General features: G+C 36.6%; 2 protein-coding genes across 5 annotated transcripts in view; one reads left to right on the plus strand and one right to left on the minus strand.

Annotated features, from left to right (window-relative positions):
- LOC309476154 (uncharacterized protein) overlaps positions 1 to 25997 on the plus strand; it is a 56372-nt gene extending 30375 nt beyond the window's left edge. Inside the window, exons 1-6 of one of the 4 annotated variants that reach the window (XM_082139376.1) lie at positions 15084 to 16360; positions 16789 to 17124; positions 17803 to 18096; positions 18205 to 18318; positions 18417 to 18478; positions 20548 to 20861. In XM_082139376.1, coding sequence (XP_081995502.1) covers positions 16309 to 16360; positions 16789 to 17124; positions 17803 to 18096; positions 18205 to 18318; positions 18417 to 18478; positions 20548 to 20595 — 906 coding nt within the window. In that variant the 5' untranslated portion in view covers positions 15084 to 16308 and the 3' untranslated portion in view covers positions 20596 to 20861. The other 3 variants (XM_082139377.1, XR_014197939.1, XR_014197940.1) reach the window with 3 other exon arrangements.
- LOC309476180 (uncharacterized protein) lies at positions 266 to 9001 on the minus strand. Its single transcript, XM_082139428.1, has 5 exons — positions 8204 to 9001; positions 6990 to 7325; positions 1630 to 1989; positions 1326 to 1382; positions 266 to 889 (listed from the first exon to the last, which is right to left on the minus strand). Exons 1-5 carry the CDS (start codon positions 8244 to 8246, stop codon positions 849 to 851), a joined length of 837 nt encoding a protein of 278 aa, XP_081995554.1. The 5' UTR covers positions 8247 to 9001; the 3' UTR covers positions 266 to 848.
- Positions 25998 to 26421: the final 424 nt, after the last annotated feature.

Here is a 26421-nt window from a genome sequence, read left to right on the forward strand (position 1 = left end):
ATGTGTTGCCTAAAATGTTTAAGTAGCCTACAGTCAATTTGTTTTGTTAAGTCATTTAAACTGAAACTGCATTAATTTGACTTAAAACTTACTGTTTATTAGTGTGATTGTTTTTTTTTTTTAAGAACATCATCCCACACAGTGTGCCCTTGTTATAATGTTCCTGATATTTCATTAATACACAGTGTTTAAACTACAAACATGCATTCTGTATTAGAGCGCCATCTAGTGTTCTAACTAGGAATTCAACATTCAAAGAATCCAGTTATATTGAATCAGGTGTTTTTATTGTCATTTATCACATGAACATATAAATGTCTTACTAGTTATTGTTGCTTGTTTCAGAGAGAAAATAGTGTTTATATGGGCTGATGCAAAGTTAAAGAAAAAATACATGTCTAAAAGTATTCTGCTCATGGAAAGGCACGGGAGTTATTTATTTATTATTAATTTATCATAAAATAAAACCTCTTTATATGCACAGATCATTTAAAATATTTCAAAAGCTTATTAAAACACAGGAAAAGTAACTGTAAAAACTGTAAAAGAAACAAAATCATCTATATATATATATTAGCAAAGCCATGTTGTGTCATGTCTTTCTTGGCAAGCAAAAAAAACATGACACATATAAAGAAAGTGCATACAGTGCATATAAAAATATACGTCATAACACATGATAATATAATGCTATTCAAATTTGTACAGTTCGTACCATATTAGTACCATGAAACCACATGCACAGGCTACATTTACTGTCACAATTATTGTCACAACAGTTATTTTGAGTTTACTGTAAATGATACTGTATGTTCCTCTCTGCAATTAAAGGCCAGTTGTTTGATAGTTTAGGTAACGCCACCCTTTGTTTGTTTTCTACACCTCTTTCCTATAAGAAGAAAACAGATTCACAGAAGTAAAAAGAAATGAGTATGATTGATATTACACACACACAGACACACAAAGACTCTACAGTAATGAATCTGATAAACTGAGTCACATTGTCATTTCTGTCCTACAGTGATGCAACATGTTTGAATGCAGTTTCTGATGCTTTGTGATTAAAACAATCAAATTTAGGAAGAATTTGGATGTTTCTATAAAATGGCTAAAAAACAATAATAAAAAGTTATCTTGTGACTTTGTGGGTGATTTGAATCACAAAACATCGAATTTTGCAGTTAAAAATCCAGTCCACTTCCTTAAACAACTTGCACATTTCAAAGGACAGTGCTAGTCAGTTATATAGGTGTTTATGTAATGATGACTGAATGAAACATCATCACGCATACACACACAGAAAACACACAACCAGAAATGCTTACCAATTACACATGCCAACACCAGCAGAACACCAACAGCAGTTATAGCCACAATCAAACCTGTAATGAAAAAGAGAGCCCTTATTACTAGAGCTCGACAACTGATTTTTCGGGAAGGCTATTTTCAACTGATATTTCCCCCTTCATCATCTTTATGACACTGAGTGAACTGATAATGGCGCCATCTGGTGTTTTTATCACCTAAAAACTAGAGAGCTCATGGGAAAACTAAACGATCTTATACATTATGTTCATTTACAGACAGGCCACAATGAAAACACTGAAATATATTCTAACATTTACTCACTAGTGACAGGAACATTGAAGCTGTTTTCACTGATAATGCTGATGCTGTGCTGACGGTGGATGATGCTGCTGTTGCTGAAGATCTCAAGATGATAAACTCCAGAGTCTGTGGTTCTGGTGTTTGTGATGGTCAGAGATCCAGTCTGATGATCCAGCTTCAGTCTGTCTTTGAATCTCTCTTTACACTGAAGATCTGTACAGATCTTACTCTGATTTCCAGTGATTTCAGCTATGCGAGCTTCATTAAAATACCACGTCATTCCATCATTTGGGTTTTTTATTACACCAGGATCAAAAGTAAAAGATTCTCCCTCCTTCACGGACTTGATCTTTGTTTTATCCGTCTCTGTACCAGGAACATCTGAAACACAAATTAACATGCTTTTTTTTAAGTGTTAAAGTGTCAAGTGTATAAAAAACAGCAACAACATGAAAAAAGAGAGAACTGAAAACATGCATTTGTTTAGCATGTAGCCTATAAGATAATATTATCAGGGGAACTGAATGGAAATTTTTGTAACTCACCTTTCCATTAACTCTGACTAGTGCAAAATGCCCGTGCAAAATCAGTTTTTGTGTGTGTTTTTAGTAATTGTTGGTTTGGTGCCCGTGAAAGAGACTGTGAACGCATTGAATTCAGGGAGCAGGCTAGGTTACTACAAATGATGGCTGTGAATAAACTATAATATTCAGAAGTAAACAGTGTAGCTGACTGAGTGTTTATGAATACCACAACCTTCTAAGTGCTAGTGCAAAATGCCCGTGCAAAATCAGTTTTTGAGTGTGTTTTTAGTAATTGTTGGTTTGGTGTGTTTGAGTGCTCATTGTTACAATTACACACATATTTGTGCATGGTAGAAAGCACACAGTGAACTCCGAGAAAATGCTATGCTTGAGGAAGATTGTGAATAGGCTACTACAAATGACGCCCGTGAAAGAGACTGTGACCACATTGAATAGGATATGTTTAGTTGGTGAATAGCATAGGCTATCGTTACACAGTAGCGATAACTTTAAGCGCACCAGAATGAAATATAATATTCAGAAGTAAACAGCATAGCTGACTTACAGATTCTGTTAACATCCACAAATGAATAAGCGCGTCGATTCAGGGAGCAGTGCAAAGTGCCCGTGCAAAATCAGTTTTTGTGAGCTGATCGCCGTCAAAAAAGTTCAGGAGATATTTCTTAGTGATGGCTGATTTCAATAGTTTCAATATGATAGCATTTTGAAAAAAAAAGTGTCATGAATTTATTGCATTTTTGGGGGAAAATAATCCGTTTTTATAATAGATCTTTGAAAATCCAAATCTCGATTTGAATTTTTTATGATATTATAACCTAAAGATACTATGTGAAAGTTTTAAACAGAAAATAGTGTTTTTCATCTTGCCACTTTCTTGGTAAAGAAAACACATTTTTACTCAAATTAATCAAAATGCCAGCATATTTATTTTTAAACCACAACCTTCTTGGGGCTTCTTTGACCGATACAACCCTCTAATGTTAGAATGTTTATTTTTAAACCACAACCTTTAAAAAATGATATATTTAACAATATCTTTAGCATTTCTCATCCAAACAACGTCAAACTTGGCGCTGCACTTACTCGTGACCGTAGCGAGACACCTGTCAAGTTTGAAATCCATCGGACTAACGGTTCGAGAGATATGTGGTTAACAGACATACGCACACAGACAGACAGACGTTTCTGTAATTTATAGATAGAAGATATATTCATCATTCATAACTATGACTGTCACATTTCGCCCCCTAGTGGCAGTCGCGCAGAACTATGGCTTAACACCATAAATCACCATAAATAATGATAAAATAATAATACAATTACTTATTCTATAATTATTCACAACCACCATTTTACAGGAGTACTATTTTAGTTGGAAAAATACTGGGAGGCTAATTCTCACCTAGTCGTAGTCGAGCGGTAGCATTAGGTCTAGCCACAAATATTGTCAAATATTTAAACGCATTCTAAATTTAAATCGAATCCGAAATTTCCGTAGGCTCGCGCTAACGGTAATTCCCTTTCACTGTCCACGTTTTGATTTCGGCAAATCAATGATTATTGTTCATGAGTCCAACATCCAGCCACGCAAGAAAACATGTAATCTACCTGAGGGAATGATATATGTTCAAAAAACATTTCTGATTATTATTAATGTTTAAAACCAGGATTTTTTCCAGGATTCTTTGATGAATAAAAAGTTAAAAAGATATTTATCTGAAATAGAAAGCTTTTGTAACATTATAAATGTCTTTACTGTCACTTTTGATTAGTGTAATGCATCCTTGCTGAATAATTAGGCAATTACTTTCTTTAACCCCAAACTTTTGAACTGTAGGCCTATGTATAATGTTAAAAAAAGCTTTCTATTTTAGATAAATGCTGTTATTTTAAACAATATGGTTTGTTTGTAATGTGACTTTTTTATGTATGACATTAAAATTATTTTTAGAATAAAATTTTACATAAATAGGTTAAGTAATACAATGTGTTTATGTCTGATAACCTTTTGAACACATACTTAATTACAGACACTGAACTGACGTACACTGTGTGATACAGTAGAAATATTTTGAGTGTCCCTCATTTTCCTATAAAGACCGATTGTCCCGCATTTTCCTTTTCTGAAGTTGGCAACCCTACTTAGGCTACTAGCCTACTAGTTTCAGCTACTGAAAATTAGTATTTTTTTTATATATATATAATAATATTCTGTCGTCATTTCCTTTCCCTCAAGTTGTTCCAAACCTGTATGAATTTCTTTCTTCTGCTGAACACAAAAGATGAAATTTTGATACCACTGACTTCCATAGTGCGGGGGAAATACCATGGAAGTCAATGGGGTCCATCATCTGTCTGGTCACCAACATTCTTCAAAATATCTTCATTTGTGTTCAGCAGAAGAAAGAAACTCATACAGGTCTGGAACAACATGGGTGAGTAAATTATGACAATTTTCATTTTTGGGCGAACCCTTTAAAGTAGTGCGAGCGCTTGGAGTTCTACGTTAAGCCGCCTTTCCACTGCGCACGACATTCGCATTCGATTGTCGCATTTCGCCCCCTGGTGTCAGTCGCACGGAACTTTGAAATTGGTCGTGATGCAACCGTTACCCTCGGCTATTCACAATGGTAAAATTAATGATTTTAATGAATGTAATGCATGCATGCATATATCCACACAAAACAAATGACCCTCAATACATCTTATATATAAAAAAACTGTCGATTTTATAGAGCTAATCAATATAAATATTGATTTAATATGATACAAATATTTTTTTCAGCCATAATTATTAATAACCGTCATTTTGCAGGAATAGCGTTTACATTAAAGTATTAAAATATTGGTAATTCTAGCTTCGCGCTCATAGTTTTGATTAGAATACATCACATCCGGTCGACCGGTCGCATACGGTCTAGCCGCAGAAGTTCAGATATTTCAACGCATCCGAAGCTCAAATCGGATCCGAAATTTCCGCATACGCATATGATCGGAACTCCCCGCAGCTCCCGTACGACTCTCCATAGAAAATGAATGACTTCCGGTCCGACGGCTGTCGTTTGTCGTTTGCAGTGGAAAGGCGGAGAATGTGACATCAGTTTAATGTTGGGAATGGGTTTGTGTGCGTCCAGTGTGAACAGTATCACTGATTATAGTGGATTATTGTCTTTTGTCACATTGCACCATTTGCATTAAGTGTGTAGGTGTTATAGCAGGCCTACAAAATAGAGAATACAGTGAAAAGCCTATTCATTGATAATTTAGTTTGTATTTTTTATTATAATAACTGAATGTCAGAAAAATCAAATGACAGAATCCATCAAAGAGATTACACTATATGGGACCCTGGATCACAAAACCAGTCACAAGTCGCACGGGTATATTTGTGGCAATAGCCAACAATGCATTGTATGGGTCAAAATTATCGATTTTTCTTTTATGCCAAAAATCATTAGGATATTAAGTAAAGATCCTGTTCCATGAAGATATTTTTGAAATTTCCTACCGTAAATTTATAAAACATTTATTTTTGTGAGTGAATGCAGCACAATCGCCAACATAAATGGACAACTTTAAAGGAGATTTTCTCAATGTTTGATGTTTTTTGCACCCTCAGATTCCAGATTTTCAATAGTTGTATCTCGACCAAATATTGTCCTATCCTAACAAACCACACATCAATGGAAAGCTTATTTATTCTGCTTTCAGATGGTGTATAAATCTCTGTTTCAAAAAAAAATGTATCCATATGACTGGTTTTGTGGTCCAGGGTGTAAGCTAATTCTAAAAAATCATTACAATAAAGTAAGAGTTCAGATTGAATGATTCTGCTTAATTGTATTATTTTAAATTAATGGATGCTAAAAACGTTAGCCTTCAATTTAATTTAGTTCATGTAAATATATTAAAAAAATATAAATTATAAAATTATATATATATTACAAATATTAAATAAACCAACAAACCTATTGTGACTATTCTATAACCAGGTGATTGTCACATGACCAACTAATTACTGCTTAACTGATTACTGCCGCAACACATAGGTGTGCGGTTATTTGTAAACTGTTTTTAATTTTTATATATAGTCACTTTAATTCTTGAGTGCCTTGGCTTTATATGTTTTTATAAACCAACAAAAACATCAGCAACAACAAGGCAGGCATATATTACCTCAATGGTCCATACCCTGAAAATGTAAATGTATTACGGTGTCCAAAAACACACATTATGTTTCTTGACTTTTATTCTGTAAAGCAAAATATTTCCACATTTTCTACTTATAAAACAAATTTTACACATATTTTTAATACGTCAAATCGTCTGCACTTTAGGTTACTGGTGAATTAAACAATTATATATGAAATGCATTCAAAAAGATGATAAGATAAGGTCATATGGAGGGAGGAAGGGAGATGGGGTGGTGTGTAACTAAAGAAAGAATAAACAGCTCTGAATGTTAAGGCGAGGCAGACAAGAAAAAGATATCAATCTATTTGCAGCAATAGTTTATTTACAAAAAAAAAAAAAAAAAAAGATAACTGGAACATAGGAAGAGAATAACAGCTTTGCACAACTTACAAAGACAATGCTGGACATCAAACTAAGGGCAATTATACACAAGAAAATGAGGAGCTAAACAAGACACAGGTGAAGACAACTATGACAACAAACTGGCAACTAACAAAGGAAACAGAAATTAAACACTGAAACAAGGAAACACAAGCTAAATGTTCTTGGAACGGAAATAGAAACTGAAACCAAACTACTGTAATAATAAACACTGTGATTAAGCGATATAACCGTAGTCTTTAAACATTTATTATGACTCACCATGCACAGTCATGCTAAAGATCGTTTCACTGATGGTGTTGCTGCCGATGATCTGTAGTTTATACAGTCCAGAGTCTGTGTTTCTGGTGTTTGTGATGGTCAGAGATCCAGTCTGATGATCCAGCTTCAGTCTGTCTCTGAATCTCTCAGTGCCTTCATTACACTGAACATCTGTACAGATCTTACTGAGATCTCCATTGATTTGAGCGATGCGAATGTTATTAAAATACCATTTAATCTTTTCCTGTTGGTCTGTTTTAACATCCGTGTTCAGAGAGACTGAATCTCCCTCCATCACAAACACTGACACTCTGTCTGTATAAACACCCGATGCACCTGAAGAAGAAAGTGACAATTCATTATAAATCACTTCCAAGAAAGTGGGAAATATAAAACAAGCACAGGGAAAAGTATAGTTTATACAGTATTTTTTTAAATCAATTTATGTTCGATTATGAGATATTACATACTACAGTACATTTGACTAATCGTGTAACAATGTTACACTTTCAAATTAAACAAAGCATTGGCTGAATAAAATACAACAGACACTAGTTACTACTTCATTATGTCCAGAGGGCGCTGCCAGTGCTGAGGAAGATCCAGGGGGGAAATAGAAATACCGTACATATCAGAACGACGTCAGAAATCTATCAAATGAACTAGCCTACTGAGTAAATAAAAACATAAAACAGTTAACAAAATTGGACTTTTCTCTATTCCTCTCAAAGCGGAAGTGGGCAAATATCTTGAAAGCAACAGGTGAGAATGTTGAGCAAGAGAACGTTTGTTTACAGTTGTCGAGCAAATGAAGCAAATGAATGCCTTGTCTGCAAAACAAGCTGGGGTAGATAGAATTAAGTGTTGTAACACAGAAACATTACTTAAAATGCTTAGGCTCACTTTTTCAGACTTTGTTTCCGTGAATGCTAGACCACGCCCGACATTTTGACATGTTATTGTGTGTGACTGTGATGCGCGCCCTAAAAGCTCGCGCTTGCGACTGTTTCTCTCCGTCTCAAAGTGCGCGCATCCTGCATGATGACAGCGAGTGATCTCCTTTGCGTTTCAATACACTATTAATCTTTGTTTTACGTCTGAAAATAACGTTACCCGATTTGAATCTCAAGTTTGTGCTTTTAAGGGCGGAAGAGCATCGCTGAAAGGGAACAAAATGGAAATCGATTTAGAAAAAAATAGCCCATGTAACTTACCAAGCTGGAAACCCCACACTGGGACGAAAATGAAGAAGTTCATCACCGTTTCTATGAAAAAGGAATGCAGATTTAGAAACTGAAACTGTTCTGTGTTTATGTTGACGCCATTTCAAAATCGATAGAGACAGAGCGCAATGCGTCATAATCTGAATACCACGCCCACCAAGGGGGAAAACAATAACAAACCAACTGTCTCCATTGACTTTGCATTGCGAGAGGCTGCCTCCTTGTCATTTCTTGCTTCTAACAAAATACAGAATAATGCCTAAAAGCTGCTATGTGACAAGGTGTACAGCAAACAAGCTAAGAAACCCAGAAATAATTTTTCATAAGCTGTCGACCCCAAAAAACGAGCGTTTGAGGACATAAAAGTGGATACAGGCTGGAACGAATGGGTAAATTGTGGGATCCTGACACTCAGTATGCACTATAAATACACTACGTGTGCAGTAACTTAAACATTTGGTCACTGGTGAGTCAAATATCCAAATGTCAGTTTTATATATTATATTTCTGTAAGATAAACTATCATGTGTTGCCGATTACGGTCTCCTCCGGCGGGCGTAAGTTAGTTCTCAGAGTAATGAGACACGTGACGCTCTGTCTCAACTGCCTGTATCCACTTTTATGTACTAAACCAGGGCCCGTATCCCTAAAGATTCTGAGAATCCTCTCAGAGAGCTCCTAACTTAACCTAAAAATTCCTTGCCAGGAGTTTTAGCTTAGAAGTGATTCCAGAACATTTTCAGTGAACTCTGAGCAAGGAATGGATGGAAAATCCTATCTTAGTGAGGAGGTGTGGTCAGTGGCGGTTCTAGGGGGGGGGGCCGGGGGGGCCGGGGGGGCCAGTGCCCCCGTGTCACCAAGCTTGGCCCCCCCTCTGGCCCCCCTACATTTGGAATCGTAAAATCCCACCAAACAACTGCGCATTTTATCAGTTGCGGCGCCTTCATCTATAGGTTACACTGCAGCACGACGTATATTCACATCAAATGTTAACGCAGAGGAACGGGACACTGCAGTTCACAAAAGTTCATTATTTGCATGTGCTTTAAAGCCTTGCCGGTTAAACATGTCATTCGCTGCTGATGCGCTGTTCAAATATGCGCTTTACTGAGCGCGTACACTCGACGCGCACATGCACTAAAAGCCTGTTACTGGACTAAGTTATCTTTTGAGTCTTATATTGCGCTAATACTGTCAAATACAGACAATGTTTACATAAACAAAGTTGGTTATGTCTAAAGTGAAAGCAAACAGAGAAAATTAATTAAAATCTGCTTGTCATATGCGTGTATATTAGACGCGTCGCGTGCAGTCCTTAGCCCTAATAATAAACATGCTGCCATAAGAGCATGCTGCCATAATAAACATAAGAGACAGTAGCCCTAATAATAAACATGCTGCCGCTTGTCCTTAAAGAGATAGTTCACCCAAAACCAAACAGTTGCTGGTCCCCATTGACTTCCATACATAGTAGGAAAAAAATATACTATGGAAGTCACAGGGGTACATCAACTGTTTGGTTACTCACATTCTTTCAAATAACGTTTATTTTCAACAGAAGAAAGAAACTTATTCAGGTTTAAAACAACTTAAGAGAGAAAATATGACTTTGTTGGGGGATAACTGTCCCTTTAATGTTAATAAAACAACAAAACACACAGAGGAAATCATTCACTGCTCTTGACTGAGAACTTTAAGTCTGTTGTGTTTTATTTTCATATTTGTTCATTTAATTACTTTCTCATACTGTTAAATACACCTATAGCTGAAAAAATAAAGCAGTTTATTTCATTTGTATATTAAGTTGTGTATGTGTAATATGTATCTCTGTTCTTAATTTTTAATAACAAAGAAAATAATGACAAAGATTTTTATCTTCGCCTTTGGCCTAAATGTCTGCCATTCTTTTTTTATTTTATATTTTGTTACCTATAAGGCTTTGCTTTTAAAATAGGGACATTAGTTTGGCTGTAATGCTCAGTCACTTGCAAAATAGTAAAACCAACATGAAAAAAGAATCGTGATAAAATCGTGATTTTCCTGAAAAAAAAAAATCGTGATATGATATTATTGCCATATCGCCCACCCCAGGTGTAAAAAAGTGCATAGATGTGCTTAGATGCTAAAAATTTGTTATTATTGATCATTATATCACACTACAATTAAACATAATGAAACATTAATTTGAATTGAAATTGTTTTATTAGCTTAGCTAATATAATTTATTAGCTTTTTCTAGAGATTGCAGTCATACATGACATGGTGAAAAATGACTTGAAATAATACTGAAAATAGGTTAAGATGAATGTTAAAGGTGTGCCCCCTAAAAGCACAAGTGGCCCCTGCCTGGCCCCCCCAGTTACTGTGGTCTAGAACCGCCACTGGGTGTGGTTGACCCCGTTGCTAGGTATGAGTCATCATTTCAAAAGCCGTGATTGGTTGATCCTACAAGTTTGATGAAAATGAACTTTTGGTGATAATGAGCAAAGGATGTACCCTCAAATCAATAAACATAATTATACACTCTAATCTTATGCAGACTGTAATTGTAAATAATATTTCACATTCAAGAAAATATCTGGAAAATGAATAGTAAGCTGTAGGGGTTATAGCCTAACATTAGAATCTAAAATATGTGAAAACTTAAGCTCATTACACCCTGTTCAAATAATGATTCATGTCTTATTTGGTCATATTAATATCCTAGCTGGCATATTTTGTACTTTCACTCCCATATGGACCCCATTGAAAACAAGATGGCCTATCTCAAGGGGCTGTCCTTAATGAAGTAGAAATTGCAACGTTACAACTCAGTGTGGTCTTAACGAGGGTAACACGGCTCAGCTTTTATCAATGTCTGTGATTGCTGGCTGGTCTATTTATGAAGGCTTGTTAACAAATATCCTACAAACACAGAAAATGGAGAAAAAAAGGTTTTGTGCAGCTGCTTAGGGGAACTCCTAAGCCACTAAAAGTCCTCTTCCCTGCTCTTAGCAGATCTCGCCTTAGGAGCCCTTTTAAGCACTAGGAATCTTGAGGAATAGCTTTTATATTAACTGGGATTTTCGTGTCACTTTTAGGGGAAATTCTAAGAAAACGTCATGACTCTGAGAATTTTCTTAGAATTTGGCCGCTAGGAGCCACTTTTTGCACAAAAATTCTTTAGGGATACGGGCCCAGGGGTCGGCAAGTAACTTTGGCCGCGGGCCAATATTTTTTTTTGCCAGTAGATGGCGGGCCAGCTACACAGAGTAGGCCTATGGATACAAATTAAATACTTTTATATAGGCCTATAATCGCGGAATATGATGGGTCCGTCACCGTCCGTGGATCATTCGTTCAATCGTTTTTTCAAATTAAAACCAAAAATAAAAAGATGAAAAACGACTTGTTTTTCCATTATTTATTTCCTGAACTAAAATGAAAAAACGAATAACAATGGGTTTTCTAATCCGTGTATCATTCGTTCAGTCGTTTTTTGAATTAATATTGAATATAGAAAAATGAGAAAACGGTTCCTTTTTCGTTTTTTCATTTTTTACAAAAAAAACGAAAAACAAGAATTCAGCTGGATTTCTCGTTTTTCTTTCTTAGTTAGAAAAATGAATAAACAGCTTGAATATTCGATTTCTACACGTGGGCGGAAATTAAACGCCCCTTTCCTCTGATTTGTCAGCCGAAGATCAAACTGTTCCGTCATCAGTTCTGCACAGCAGAATAAGAGTCCTCCGTTGTGCGGATTCTTAACGTATTTATTGCAACTACATTTAATCTTTTTCTCATCAAACCACCAGACTAACGTCTCAACACAACCCGTACCGGGGAATAGACTAGATAGGGCTTTCTTCTGTGTATATATAAATTCACCTACGCTTTGCATCAGCTGGCTATATGGGCAGGATAAATTACGGCTGTTAGCCTATCATTGTCGCCCTCGCCCAGTAATTAAAAAAATAATTTATTATAAATTAAGATATAAATCAATATAATTAGTTGTAAATTAAATATTTTTAACACTAATACAAAAAGAAAAGAATAATGCATTGACTATATAATTGGCCTATATTAACGTTAACGTATAAACTGTCATTCAGACTGACTAGCCTATCTAACAACTGGAGAAGTTTTATGATGTAGGCCTTGTGTTTTATTAAAATGTATCATAATTTATATCTCTAGGATGCGCGCTTGTGCGTGGTGCGCCGGGTCATGTTGAGAGGGAAACGCGCGCATCACATCGTTGTAAAAAAATCATATTCATAAATAGTGTAAAAGACCGGTAAATAAAATACAACATTAACATTATAAACACTATTAATTAATATGCGTATATTAATATATTAATGTATATTAATATACATTAACATAATATGCGTATTTTAACGAGAAACTGAAACTGTACAGACCAGACGTTGGTTTCGGGCATCTCTCATTCGTCCAGTAGCCTATTTGCAATGTAACATTTGGATGCTAATTAATAATGTAAAGAAGGCTTCGTACTTCATTCGAGTCCCTATATAGGCCTTCACGTAAATCAGCATCTCCACAGCAAGGGAAATTAGTTTGGAATGTCAACAGACCAATTAAGCAGAATAACGTTTTATATGTTAATGACTGTGTTTTATTTTAATAACGAACAGGCTGCGACACCCGACATCACTTGGATGTGTTGCTCAACAGGGGATTTAATAGCTACTGTCGTTTAATACTCTCATTCGAAACAGTAACATTTATATGTCTATGTGTTCTTTCAAAATGACTACAACATATCATGCCTTTGAAATTATTATATAAGAATAATTATTATTATAAATGATTATTATATTCTTTCTGGCGCACACCAAAAATCAACCAAAATAGCCTACAGCACAGCCAATAGCCTTCTTGGCGCGCCTATATATTTTTGAAGGTCAACATTAAGATTAATCACAGCGTGCTTCATGTTAACCCCCCCCCCCCCCCCCCCCCCCCCCCGTGACTTGACTTGACTTTACAATCCGGAAAATAGCTAATTATTTCACGGACCCCCTGGCACTTGAGAACTCCTGGTCTACACAGAAGAAAGCCCTATCTAGTCTATTCCCCGGTACGGGTTGTGTCGAGACGTCTGGTTGTTTGATGAGAAAAAGATTACATGTAGTTGCAATAAATACGTTAGGAATCCGCACAACGGAGGACTCTTATTCTGCTGTGCAGAACTGATGACGGAACAGTTTGATCTTCGGCTGACAAATCAGAGGAAATGGGCGTTTAATTCCCGCCCACGTGTAGAAATCGAATATTCAAGCTGTTTATTCCTTTTTCTAACTGAGAACGAAAAACAAAAAATCCAGCTGGATTCTTGTTTTTCGTTTTTTGGAAAAAATGAAAAAACGAAAAAGGAACCGTTTTCAAATTTTTCTACTTTCAATATTAATTCAAAAAACGACTGAACGAATGATACACGGATTTTTTCTGATTTTCTGATTGTGCTCAGATCATAAATAGAAAAAAATTAATTACTGGATTAGACAATTAAATTTTAATTTAGATTTTTAATTTAACACCTTAGGCATATATCAAGGAAATAATTTTAAACAGATCAAGTACTATTGTGGTAACAGATTACAGCCATTTTAATAAAGGTGTGAATAGCAATCATACTCATTCGCTTACAGTCCGACTTTTGAACTTTATTCCTTTTTTTTTATTATTATTATTTATTCGGGACACACACATACACACCTAAGGTTTAAGGAGTTCTGCGCGGGACTGTTTTTTTTCTGTCCCGCTCCCACAAGGTTCTATTCAGCAACTGCTTAAAATATCCTCGGTGTTCACCCGCTTTATTTCCCGACCTGACGGTTCCGCAAAATTTAGATCTCGTTTCCATAATCTCACATTCAAATGTCTCTAACGGCAAGAATGAGATTAAGTAACCTATAATAAATGCTATACAAAAATTGTGTTCGTGTCAATATAAATATTAGGCTATTTTAACATTGTAGCCTACTGTCAGCAGAGAAAAAAAATGCCACAGAATAAAATCATGAAATATAAATAGCCTAACATAAATGAAATAGGACAAAGCCTATCACTCAAATTTCTAAGCAACATAAACGAAAATCATATTGCCCTACTGACAAATGAAGTAGGCTATTTTCTGCCGAACTATTTCAAACATCCTTGCAAAAAAAGAATGTTGTTGACTGACAATGGTTTCAGTACCAAACAGCTCCTCAGAGCTAGATGTACAGGTGGTCAGAATTAAGTGCGGATACGCTGTCAAAAGATGTCGGGAGTGGGCTATTGTCAGTCAGACCGCCCGCTCCGTCCAAAGTACACCAGAGTTCTGACCGCTACCGTCTTTTGACGCGCGAATGGACACAAAGTGGTCAAGCGTATAACTAGACGCGGCAGGCGCGAATTTGACGCGCTATTCGCGTCCGGTGTGAACGCACAGTTATACTTTAAAATGTAATCCCGCGCCGCATGATTCCCTATGGGTGTTTCACACAGTATGCGGCGGTGAAATCGCCGCGCGACTACGGCTTTTCTCAAGTAGTGGAAGAGTTTTGTGCAGCATTCAGGACTTCCAAAATAATCCGGCGGGCCAGAAAATATTGCTGGCGGGCCAGTTTTGGCCCGCCAGTTGTCGTTCCCTGTACTAAACACTCGTTTTTTGAGGTCGAGAGCTAATAAAAACGTATTTCTGTTTTTTTTTAGCTTGTTTGCTGTACACCTTGTCACACAGCAGCTTTTAGGCATTTGTCTGTCTTTTGTTAGAAGCAAGAAATGACAAGGAGGCAGCCTCTCGCAATGCAAAGTCAATGGAGACGGTTGGATTGTTTTCCCCCTGGGTGTGGGCGTGGCCTAAATACGCTCTGTCTCTATGTAAACAGTGGGCGGAGCCTATATAAAGTGCGTTCTTCAGTAGCACTAAAAGTCATAAGTGAGATCTCAACATTATTTTCAACGTGGATCATCCGAATGCAGTGGTGGGCCATCAGGGTCAGCAAGGCCTTCTCTGCTTGCCTAAACACTATCAGAATCACTGACTTGCGCTTTAATAGACCTATATATTTTTCCAAGAAAGAGCATTAAATGAGTCCCAATAGTCTATTCTCTTAATTTCATAGCTTTCTCTTGGTTACGCTGCTTCCAGTGGTGAATGTTGATGTTGATGTTAGAGCTTTTATCCAATCATATTTCAGCCATCATGTGTTGCCAGGATAAAATAAATCTGCCTTGTGGCCTTCAGAATTGATAGTGGAACCAACCATTATATTAGACATCTCTACCAAATTATAACACTGTGCATTTAGAATGATTACTAAATGATAAGGTAACACTGTGGTTTTATTGTAAGCTAAAGAAATGACTGTTAAAAATCTAAATTAATAAATTAATTTAAATGAAAAATTCTTATTAAATCAATGAATGCTACCTTGCCAAACAAGTATTTCTTATTTGACAGTTTTTCAAACATATTTTTGTTATGGATTCATTTTATTTGACTAAAGCATTCTGTGTAATGGAAATCAGACTATGAGGTTCATAACATCAGGACAGGAAGATGCTCTTCACCTGCAAACTAACACACATCAAACAAATGGCCAATCACATTCATGAGCTAATTTTCTGTCAAGAGTTCAACCCAGAAAAATTACCACAGCGGGTTTCAGTTTGACTGAACAGCTCGTGTCAAATTAACACGGGCAATAATGTGAGATGGCGGATATCCTTTGCCATTTGCAACAATTAAATGATTATAAAACAATTCTGAAATCCATAAGATTTAGTTTATCATTAAATTTAGTTCGACTAATCCAGTTATCCACTCTTCTACTATTTTCATATTTGACAGTCGAAAACTACCTCTCAGTACCCATCCATCAATGTTAAAAAATTGAAGAAAAAAAAAGTTTTACGGATTGTTTTTGGCCCTTGAGCGCCAGAAGAACATATATAATATATATACAATATATATAAAATCATAACATGTGTAAAGAGTGTGCGCGTTAACTAGTAGGGTGGTCAAACTCTTTGGTGGGAGGATTCACACGCCAGGTTCAGTGTTTCAGCGGATAGTCTTAGATCAGAGTTTACGCTGAACTATGAAGAAAATGTTTCGCACGCTTGTTTTGTTCTGTTTGTGCTCTCTGATTGGTAAGTTATAAATGAATTTTTATGGTTTCATTCATTTTCCATTACAGAAAAAAAAGATTCTGCAACTGTTCAAAATATTTTGAGGATTTATTTGCAAATTCACAGAGATTACTGTGAGATCTACTGTGGATTCGGACCTCTTCTCAGTGAGTCTGTTATGCCAAATATGAAGATACTGAAAGTCTCCAGCAGAATTCAACTTAGTTTAACTTGGCTGCAATTAACTTGTATGAAACTTGACATATACTTTGCTCTACAAGCAGATAAAACATATTAGAGATCAAATTATTGATTCATACTTATTGTGTCTTCTTTATACACCTTTCATTTTGTTTGGTGTCTTTGCTGCTGTTAAAGTTTATAAACTGAAATCAGGCTTTTATAAACCAACAACTGCATTAATTAATCATGTAAAATCTGTTCTTCAGGTGTATTTGGTGATGAAACAAATGAAATACATTCAGTGTCAGTGATGGAGGGAGATTCTGTCACTCTAAACACTGTTACTGAAATACATGAAGAAAACAACAACATGCTGTGGAGATATGGAGCTAAAAACTATGCTATAGCTGAAATCAGTAGAAATTATGGAATCATCTACACATATGATGGTTCTGATGAGAGATTCAGAGACAGACTGAAGCTGGACAATCAAACTGGATCTCTGACCATCACAAACACCACAACTGAACATAATGGGGTTTATCAACTACTGATAAGTGGAACTAAATTGACATTAAAATCATTCAATGTTTCTGTCTATGGTGAGTAGAGATCATTTGCTCAAACATTCACATATTATTTTTTTGGTTCAGTACAAATCAAGCAGAATCCACAGCACATCTGTATAATGTTGATTACCACACAAATTATTTGACTCGTCAGGAATTGAAAAGAAAAAAATCAAGGTTACGTCGAGGCGCTTACAATGGAAGATAATGAGGTAAAAAAAAAAAGATCTAAAAGTAGAAATGTGAAGCTTATAATTTCATAAAAACACATAAATTAATTCTTCTGTCAACACTAGTGTATTATTTGAGCTGTAAAGCTGTTTAAATCATCATTTTTCCAGGCGTTTTAGGGTTCGCGTTGTTAAGACAAAGTTAAGAATGTAACTTTACACAGGACCTAAAGCAGTATTTTACAGATTGACCCCATTGATGTCCATTATAAGCGCCTCGCACTGTAACCTACATTTCTTCTTAAAAAAAATATAATAATTAAAACAAAGGGCGAGTCATAATTACTTTTGTGGTTATCAACTTCATGCATCACAAATGCAGTTGACTGAGCTTAATTTGTACTGAACTCTGAATATTCCTTTAATTATTTACATAATGAAATGTTTCCTCATTATATTTTGAGATGATGGAAACACTGACCGATAACACACTACATCAGATTGATGTTTAGATTTCTCTTTATTCCCTCATGTTTTTCAGCTCGTCTGCCTGTTCCTGTCATCATCAGTAACTCTTCACAATGTTCTTCATCATCTTTATCATCAAATTGTTCACTGTTGTGTTCAGTGTTGAATGTGTGTGATGTGACTCTCTCCTGGTACAAAGGATTCAGTGTATTGTCCAACATCAGCGCGTCTGATCTCAGCATCAGTCTCTCTCTAACTCTGGAGGTGGAATATCAGGATAACAACACCTACAGCTGTGTGGTGGCTTATTCATTCGTCAATCGGACTCAACATCTGGAGATCAATAAACTCTGTCACACATGTGAAGGTACAGCAGCACTAATATATGTTTATTTCCTGACCTGATCTCTGATTTTGTTATAGATCACAATGACACATTCACTTACATTAATGTCTCTCTTTTCCTCTCCTTCAGTTCCTTCAGTCTCAGTCTCTCTGATAGTGTTGATCTCTGCCGCTGCTGCTGGATCTCTGATGATTGTTGCTATAGTCGTGATCTTCTGCATCTGCAATAAATGTAGAAAAACAGGTCAGAAGAGCAAGCAATTATCTGTATAAATGTTTATCTTTTTTAAGACAAAAATATTGAAAACTCATTTGAACGCATCTGTATTATTGTTAATGCAGTTCAGACCCGGCAAGAAGACAGAACTGATTCAGCATTGTGTAAACCAAAAACACGAAAAAAGGTAAGATGCCGCAAGAAGTAGTTGCAGTCAGTTAAAGTGATTGAAGTTTGCTGATTGAAGTTTGCAGCATCAGACGGTCAGTGAACAGTGGGTGGTTTATCGACTCAACTGTCATTATTATTACCTTTAGTAGGGAGATGAAAAAAAGCAATAGTTTAAAGGGACAGTTCACCCAAAAATGAAAATTCGGTCACTAATTACACACTCTCCTGTCACACCCGTAAGAACACAAATTATGATATTTCTGATGTAATCTGAGAGGTTTCTGACCCCCTTCATGGACTGCAACTTAATTACCACTTCCAAGGCCCAGAAAGGTAGTAAAGACATTGTTAAAGTAGTCCATGTGACTCCAGTGGTTCAAACTCAATGTTATTAAGCGATTAGAATATTAGCTGTACATTAAAGTGTATACATAAAACATTTTTTAGGCTGAATGTTATCTGAAAGCTTCAGTCACCATTCATTGCATTTTTCCCCATTCGATAAAAGTGAATGGTGACTTTCTGTCGCTAATATTCTTACTTTTCTTTTCTTTTTTACTTTAGACATAGGCTACACTAGCCAAGTGAAATTGTACTAATTGAGAAACAAAGGCAGACGTTCGTGTTTGCCCTGGTGCAATGAAAGGAGGTCAATCGCACTCCTCTAATCACGATTAAAACAAAACCCACATAAAACAGCTTTCACAACTTGAACTTGTAAATACAGCATGCTTAGAATTTGGGCGCCGAAACAACGGCATATGACCGGGCACTTTTTGAGCGAATTGTGGATTTATCTGTAAACAATCTAGACTCTATTTTAACACACAGAACTATGCATGGAGAAAAAAACTCCAATGAAAACCAATACATGCGAATAAACTAGATTTTGTTAGCCAAAGGCTACTTTTTAAGGGGCTTTCGCACTAATTTGAATGAGGGCCGGATTCCCCCACTGAAGGTACAGCAACCGGCAATACATTTTTTACAAATGAGGTCGACAAGAAGTGACGACTCCCCATGAGGATGCATACAGTGATCCGTCGACAGGCCAGATACAGATAAAGTAGAGACACCTACAGTGAAAATAAACATACGGCAGCGATCATTAAACAATACAATTATATTAAAAATGTTATAGCTTAGTCTTAAAACAGTCTTGCTCCGTCGATCTCATGTCTACACTGGGTGTGTGTGGTGTGTATCATTTCCCAGACAGCAACATAGTGTCGACCCAGATCCAGCCCACATCTGGTGCGTGTGGAATCCGTGTGTACCAGATGTGTGCCGGATCTGGGCCGACACTATGTTGCTGTCTGGGTTGACTGAACTAGATCATTATAATCAGTGAGTTGCTGTTGTTGCATCGTGGCGCGTCTTTAGATTACGGACAGCCCATTTCTATTTTTCATGTGCTGCTGTCTGCCTGAAAGGTAATTTATTTACATGTATCATGAATGAGGTGTTATGGATTGTATTACTTATAACCTATAGCCTGTTACACTTACAACAGCCAGCCCATGGTCTGTGCTATACTAATTTAAATGTGCTATACTTTTGTTTGAAATCATATGTAAACAGTTGTAACTAAATACATTGGTTTCTTATTTTTAAATAACCCAAACAAGGTCTGTTTTATACCATTCGATTTTCATCGGAGAGAAAGTAGGACACAGAGTTGTTACTCATGTTGTGCTGAAGTGTGTCCTCGATCTGCAGCGTCTCTGCGGTTCATCATTATCTGAGCTGAGATGCAGCTTTAGCAGACATTGGTTTCTTTGTAGACGTTCTGCAACAAGTGTCTCTGCTGTTGCTTTAGTGGGAAAGACAGTCATTCTCAGAGCAGAGACTGCAAACCTGCAGAACTTCGACTGTTTGATGATTTAACGGTTGAAAAAGTCATGATTGGTGTCATATCCTCTTGCTGCTCCATGTTAGCATCTGTTCTATACTGTTTTGTCAGTAGGCCCTAGATTAAGATTTACATAAGGTCTTGTTATTTAGAGAATAACAAGGTTATTCAGAGAGAAACCTATAGTTCTGTCTTATCACCAAGTTCCTGATTGAATTTGTGTTTCCTTACAGAAATCAAAGGAGGAGGGTGTGTATGAAAATGTCCCTAAAAAACGATGATCAAATACTGTATTTATCTACTGGAATTGATGTCAAAGCTCATACGGGACAGTACATCTCACTTTTGGTTTTATTAATTCTCAGGATGTTTCTGTTTTGTCTTCACTTTTTGTATCATTATCTTTTGGTGTTATTGTAATGTCTGAAATTGTTTTCATTTAGTGGTTAACCAGTATAATAGCATGAGAAATGCAACTGAAATATTCTATTTTAGATTGTGATTTGGAAATTTACCTAAAGTTCATTAATAAATATTAATCACACCCTTCACTGTGCTCATTTGTCTGTCATGTACTGTTCTTGTTTTATTAATTTTTTTTACAAAATATAATCGAATATTAAGTGCATTGCATTGGTTAAAGTATCACACACGATAAGGTCTGCTGGAAACTATTGGATATTTTGGCTAATATAACAAGCAATTAATCGCTCTCTAGCGTTCAAAGCAGAGAATAATAATAGCAGTGGTTCATTTCTCGAGGCTTCGAATGCACGAGGGACACCTGCTGGTCAATGGAAATATGGTTACAGCGCCACAATTTTACATGGTTCATGATATACACAAACGTATGTGTTATGTATGTAGGCTATGTACTTCATGCATGTACGTATGTATAATGTATGTGTATGTATGTATGCATAAATAAATAAATAAATAAATAAATGGTCTGTGAAGTATTTATGCTCAGTGTTGTTTCAGAATGTTTCAGAATTTTGTAACTGGGCAGTGCTTTTGTTGAACCTCCGGAGGTTCTTTATACTGGATAAAAGAAGGTGAAAGTGATTAAGGTGGACTGACAAAGAAGTGGAAGTGCTTGTGTAACTTGAGAGGGGAAAACACGTCGTTCCGCAAGAGGTGAACCCCTTCTCGAAGCACTGTGACTGCACTCAAACGAGGCTTCAAACGTCATCCCTCACTAATCGATCGAACTGATTCAGACTTTAGTTCCGGGTTGATGACGTAAGACGCAAAGACGAAGTTGGACGTCCGACTGTAAAAAGAACCGAATGAGCCCAATGAGCTGGTTTAACTGTCGAAGTTTGCCGAGGATTACCGAGGACTCGGAGTTGACGATGCAAGCCTGAGGTAGGCTACGTACACCTATTGGTATAATAGCCTATGCTTATGACTTTAATTAAAAATCCCTACATTTAATTTAAAACAGGGGAAAACCTGATTTTTAGTATGGTTTATTGTACAATAATGTGCAGATTTTTTTAGTTGTTAAGCGAGACCAAGCTGTTCTTGAGATTGGTTCATTCTTTCTATAGGCTTAGTTTACATGTAACATATCCGCGTTTGAGCATCAATGTCTGTAATGCGTGCGGTAGGTGCGAAGCTTTTAGGAATACTATCCAAGATGTTACTCAATATTAGTCAGTCGTTTCCGACATAAAAGATCTGCAAATGAAACTGTGGACGCACAGACGCCATTAATTAATTTAATTAAAGTCAATAATTAGCTATGGTATGCAAAAAACTTTTTATTCGAATATGCGTTGACACAAATTACTTTATTGGAATGTTTCATTGATGGCATTAGGCTCGTCTGAAATAGTGGCGCTGCAGTGAGAGGAGGAGTGGAAAAGTGCAGAAGACGGACATTTTTCTCTTCTTGTAATGTAGTGGATCCTTCTTATACTGTCTATGAGTGGATCAGACACCTGCGAGATCAAAGACGGATATCGCGGGATTCACACGTAGCCTACTGTGTTGATGATAAACTTGATGTAATATAAGTTCTGTTGCTTTCATATGAAAGTAATTTTAATAAACAAGGCACCCAAATACTTATTTATTTCCATTCGAAAGACGTGTTTATCAGGCATTTATACTTTAATTACAGACATATATTTATAAATATATATATATATATATATATATATATATATATATATATATATATATATATATATATATATATATATATAAAAACGGTAATCGCATAACCCATAGAGAGATCACACTGTCAGAGAGTTTGGGAATATTCACACATAGGCTAATTTACACACATAAAACATGATATTAGAGTTTTTAAAGGGGAACACGGCAACTCTAGTCATTTCTTTGCTGATTTTCACTTTTGTTGTCGCATGTTTTCTCAACGAGCTGCCCACACAACACTGTTGTAAAAAAAAATCACTTGCGGCACCCTCACCCTCACCCTTTCTACCGCTGCTCATGTTATGTTTTTATTATCGGAGCCGGCCAATTTTATCGTGTGGACGGAGCTTTGTCTACCGAGTTGGGTAATACATCATACACAGTATCATAAAACATTGTGTTTATGTCAAATTGCCGTAAAGCAGTTTGTGTTTCTCGCTCGTTCTCGCTTCTCACAAGACTTACCGGGACGCTAGTCCCCATGTTGCAAGGTTGGTTTTACGCCTGGGAACGCTGGGGGGAGGGGGGAAAGTCACCATTCTCACCAGAACAGGTTATTTAACCATCCAAATGATTTCTAAACAGTTTTATTAAGATGAAATAGTTGCCAATTTCCCCTTTAAATCAAACATTTTTAAAGCGAACAATACATCACAGTTGTTTAAACCAATTAAGCTGTGTTGTCAGCCTGTCGTTTCCCATCTTGTTTTGATCAGCGCAGTCGGTGGAGAGAAACTGCAGAATCCGACACGGCCGCCTCGCCATCACGAGGGTTTTTTGACATATGTCAGCATGACATCAGAGCAAGGCGGACCACACTCGACTTTATTGGCAAATTAAGTAAATGTGATAACTGCACATTTGTTGATAATTCCTTCCTCCCGTGTTTTTGTCACCAATGTAGCAAGGTATAATAGTTCAGGGAAGAAGGAGGAGGCGGGAACCTATGAATGTTTAAAGGTGAACTAAGTAACTTTTTCACCTTAACCGAACAGCTTCGGAGTCATTGGAATAGTTATATGACTTTTTTCGGGTTGAATGGTGGTCGTCTCGCACCCCCCGAGCGCCTGTGAGGGCGGGTGAGCAATGCGACATTGTGGCATGCAGGTGATGCTCATTAGCAGTCGCGCCACCACGCCACACTGCCTCAAAACTCTTGGACGTCTTTGAAAGACTCTATGCCGTGAACTCCACATACTTTTGAAAATACAGAATTTCTTTGATCTGGATAAGCACTCATTGTCAAAATTGTGACGGCTTTCTTCTTCCATAAGGGGGTCTGGCATCACAGCAGCTTTGTTTCCATTTGGACTAGTAAAGAACATGACACACGTGTGGAATCTAAACAACTTAACTACATTAAAAAAAAGTCTTGACCTGAAGATTTAATCGTTTTTTTCCCTTCAGAATCGCTACTTTCTGCCATCATTTTGTTGTGGCTTTATATAACCGCATCGACGTAGTTAACCATTTAGATGTTTTCGCCAACTTGCTCCCACTTGGAGCACAAGCCCCTCCCACTGAGAGATTTCCGAGCAGAAGGGATGCCTACTTATCTTTTTTTCAACGGTAGTTTCTTATCTTGATTCAATGCATCTGTAGATTAAAGAGTCTGAGCTGTGCATACATAGAAGCAGGAAAAGGCCCCTCACCAAACTAAACACACATGCTCTAAATACCCATTCTCTCTCATACAAACAAGTTTGTCCACCAACAGATCAAACAACATTTCGTAAGACAACCGACCACAGAGGTTTCAGGTATGACTCAGAAGCTGAACTTTAGTCAAACTGGTAATGTGAGATGGCAGACAGTTTATGTATATATACACACACTCACACACACACACAGTGTGTTATGATTCTGTGTTCATTATCGTACATTAGATATACACCTATGTTCAAAACAAATTCAGAGTATGTGTGTGTAAAGTAGGAGGGTCAAAAGATTCACACATGCACCAAATAACAGGAACAAGACAGTCTTATCAGACAGCCTTATCGATCAGAAGTTTCGCTGAAGAACTGAACAATATTTCTCAGATGTTTTTTTTGTTCTGTTTGTGCTGCTGCAGTCTGATGGGTAAGTAAATAAAAAAAAAATAAAAAAAAAAACATTTTATGTTGCTACAGTTCAGATTACATTACATTTTGTACTTTAAATATATACTGGACCGATATCATGAGATTTACTTACTTTGAATTCCGGGTCTTTGTGTTTAATTGGAATTTTAAGTGGAAATTTCCAGGTCTTCTTTTGTGACTATAAATTTCTCTCGCTCAGAAATCCTAAACCTCAATTGAACCGCTTTCAAATCTCAAATGTTTTTTGTGATTTTCAGTATCGTAATTTTCAAAGATTACAAATGCACACTTCCCAGCATTTTCTCAAAAAGTATATTAAATATATCCAGCAGAATTAAACTTGTACTTTCAAACTGTAATTATCATGTATTTATTTTTTTAAATATATTATTTTACTCTATAGTAGATAGGTTTAAAAAATAATAAAGAAAAAATCTTTACTTTTTTACCATCTTTACCTTTCAATTTTCTTTTGTGTCTTTGCTGTTGCTCTGGATGTTCTTCAGTTCATATTTAAACAATTCAATTCACATCTGATTTCAGGCTTTGTAAACCAACAGGAGTCTTAATCTGTCTCTCTCTTCATGTTCTTCAGGGGTGTTTGGGGCCGAAACAAATGAAATACAGTCAGTGTCAGTGATGGAGGGAGATTCTGTCACGCTAAACAGTGATCTTACTGAAATACGTAATGACGGCATAACATGGCAGTTTGGAGCTGAAAACTCTCTCATAGCTAAAATAAAAAAAAAGAAACAAAACTTCACCACATTTGATGGTCCTGATGGGAGATTCAGAGACAGACTGAAGCTGGACGATCAAACTGGATCTCTGATCATCACAAACACCAGAACTGAACATACTGGAGTTTATAAACTACAGATATTTGCAGCTAAACTGTTATTTAAAACGTTCAATGTTTCTGTCTATGGTGAGTCGAGATCACCAATCCTGCCTTCTACATTCTTTATGAACTATTTATATATTGAAATATTTAATCATTTATATTTTGAGATCACGGACACAATCACTAACTGTCAACAAACTAAACACTCACTCGGCACACTGATCCAAAAATGTGATTGTTGATTAGATTTATCCAGATTCTCATGTTTTCCAGCTCCTCTGCCTGTTCCTGTCATCAGTAGAAACTGTTCATCATCGTCATCATCATCATGTTCATTGGTGTGTTCATCAGTGTTAAAAGTGTGTGATGCGACTCTCTCCTGGTACAAAGGAATCAGTGTATTGTCCAGCATCAGTGTGTGTGATCTCAGCATCAGTCTCTCTCTACCTCTGGAGGTGGAATATCAGGATAAAAACACCTACAGCTGTGTGCTGAACAATCCCATCAGCAACCAGACCACACATCTGGACATCAACACACTCTGTCACACATGTGCAGGTACCACAGCACTGATGATATATGTGTGTGTTTACTGACCTGATCTCTGTCTTCTGTTGGAGATCAGACTGATGCGTTCACTTCTTTATCATTTCAGAACGGGACGTGTCAGTGTCTCTGATAGTGTTGAGCTCTGTTGGATCTCTGATGATTGTTGTTGCCGTCGGGATCTTCTGCATCAGCAAAAAACAAAGAAAAAAAGAACCGGAAGGCAAGTGTTACCTACAGCTTTTTAAACAAGTATTATAAAAAATATACTCTAAATCTTATCATTTTAGTTGTTAATGCCTTTTAGTTTCTAAGAAACTGAAATTACGTGGGCAGTTACTGGGTTTCGGTATATGTTTGCATATAATGTCACTGGGCCACATTCTTTACTCGTCTCTCTCACAAACTGCATCAAATTACACTGTAAATGCAAACACGGAAATGCTTATGTACATTATTTCTATAAT

This window comes from Leuciscus leuciscus, assembly GCF_965113295.1.
Source record: "Leuciscus leuciscus genome assembly, chromosome: 15".
Taxonomy (NCBI): Eukaryota; Metazoa; Chordata; class Actinopteri; order Cypriniformes; family Leuciscidae; genus Leuciscus; species Leuciscus leuciscus.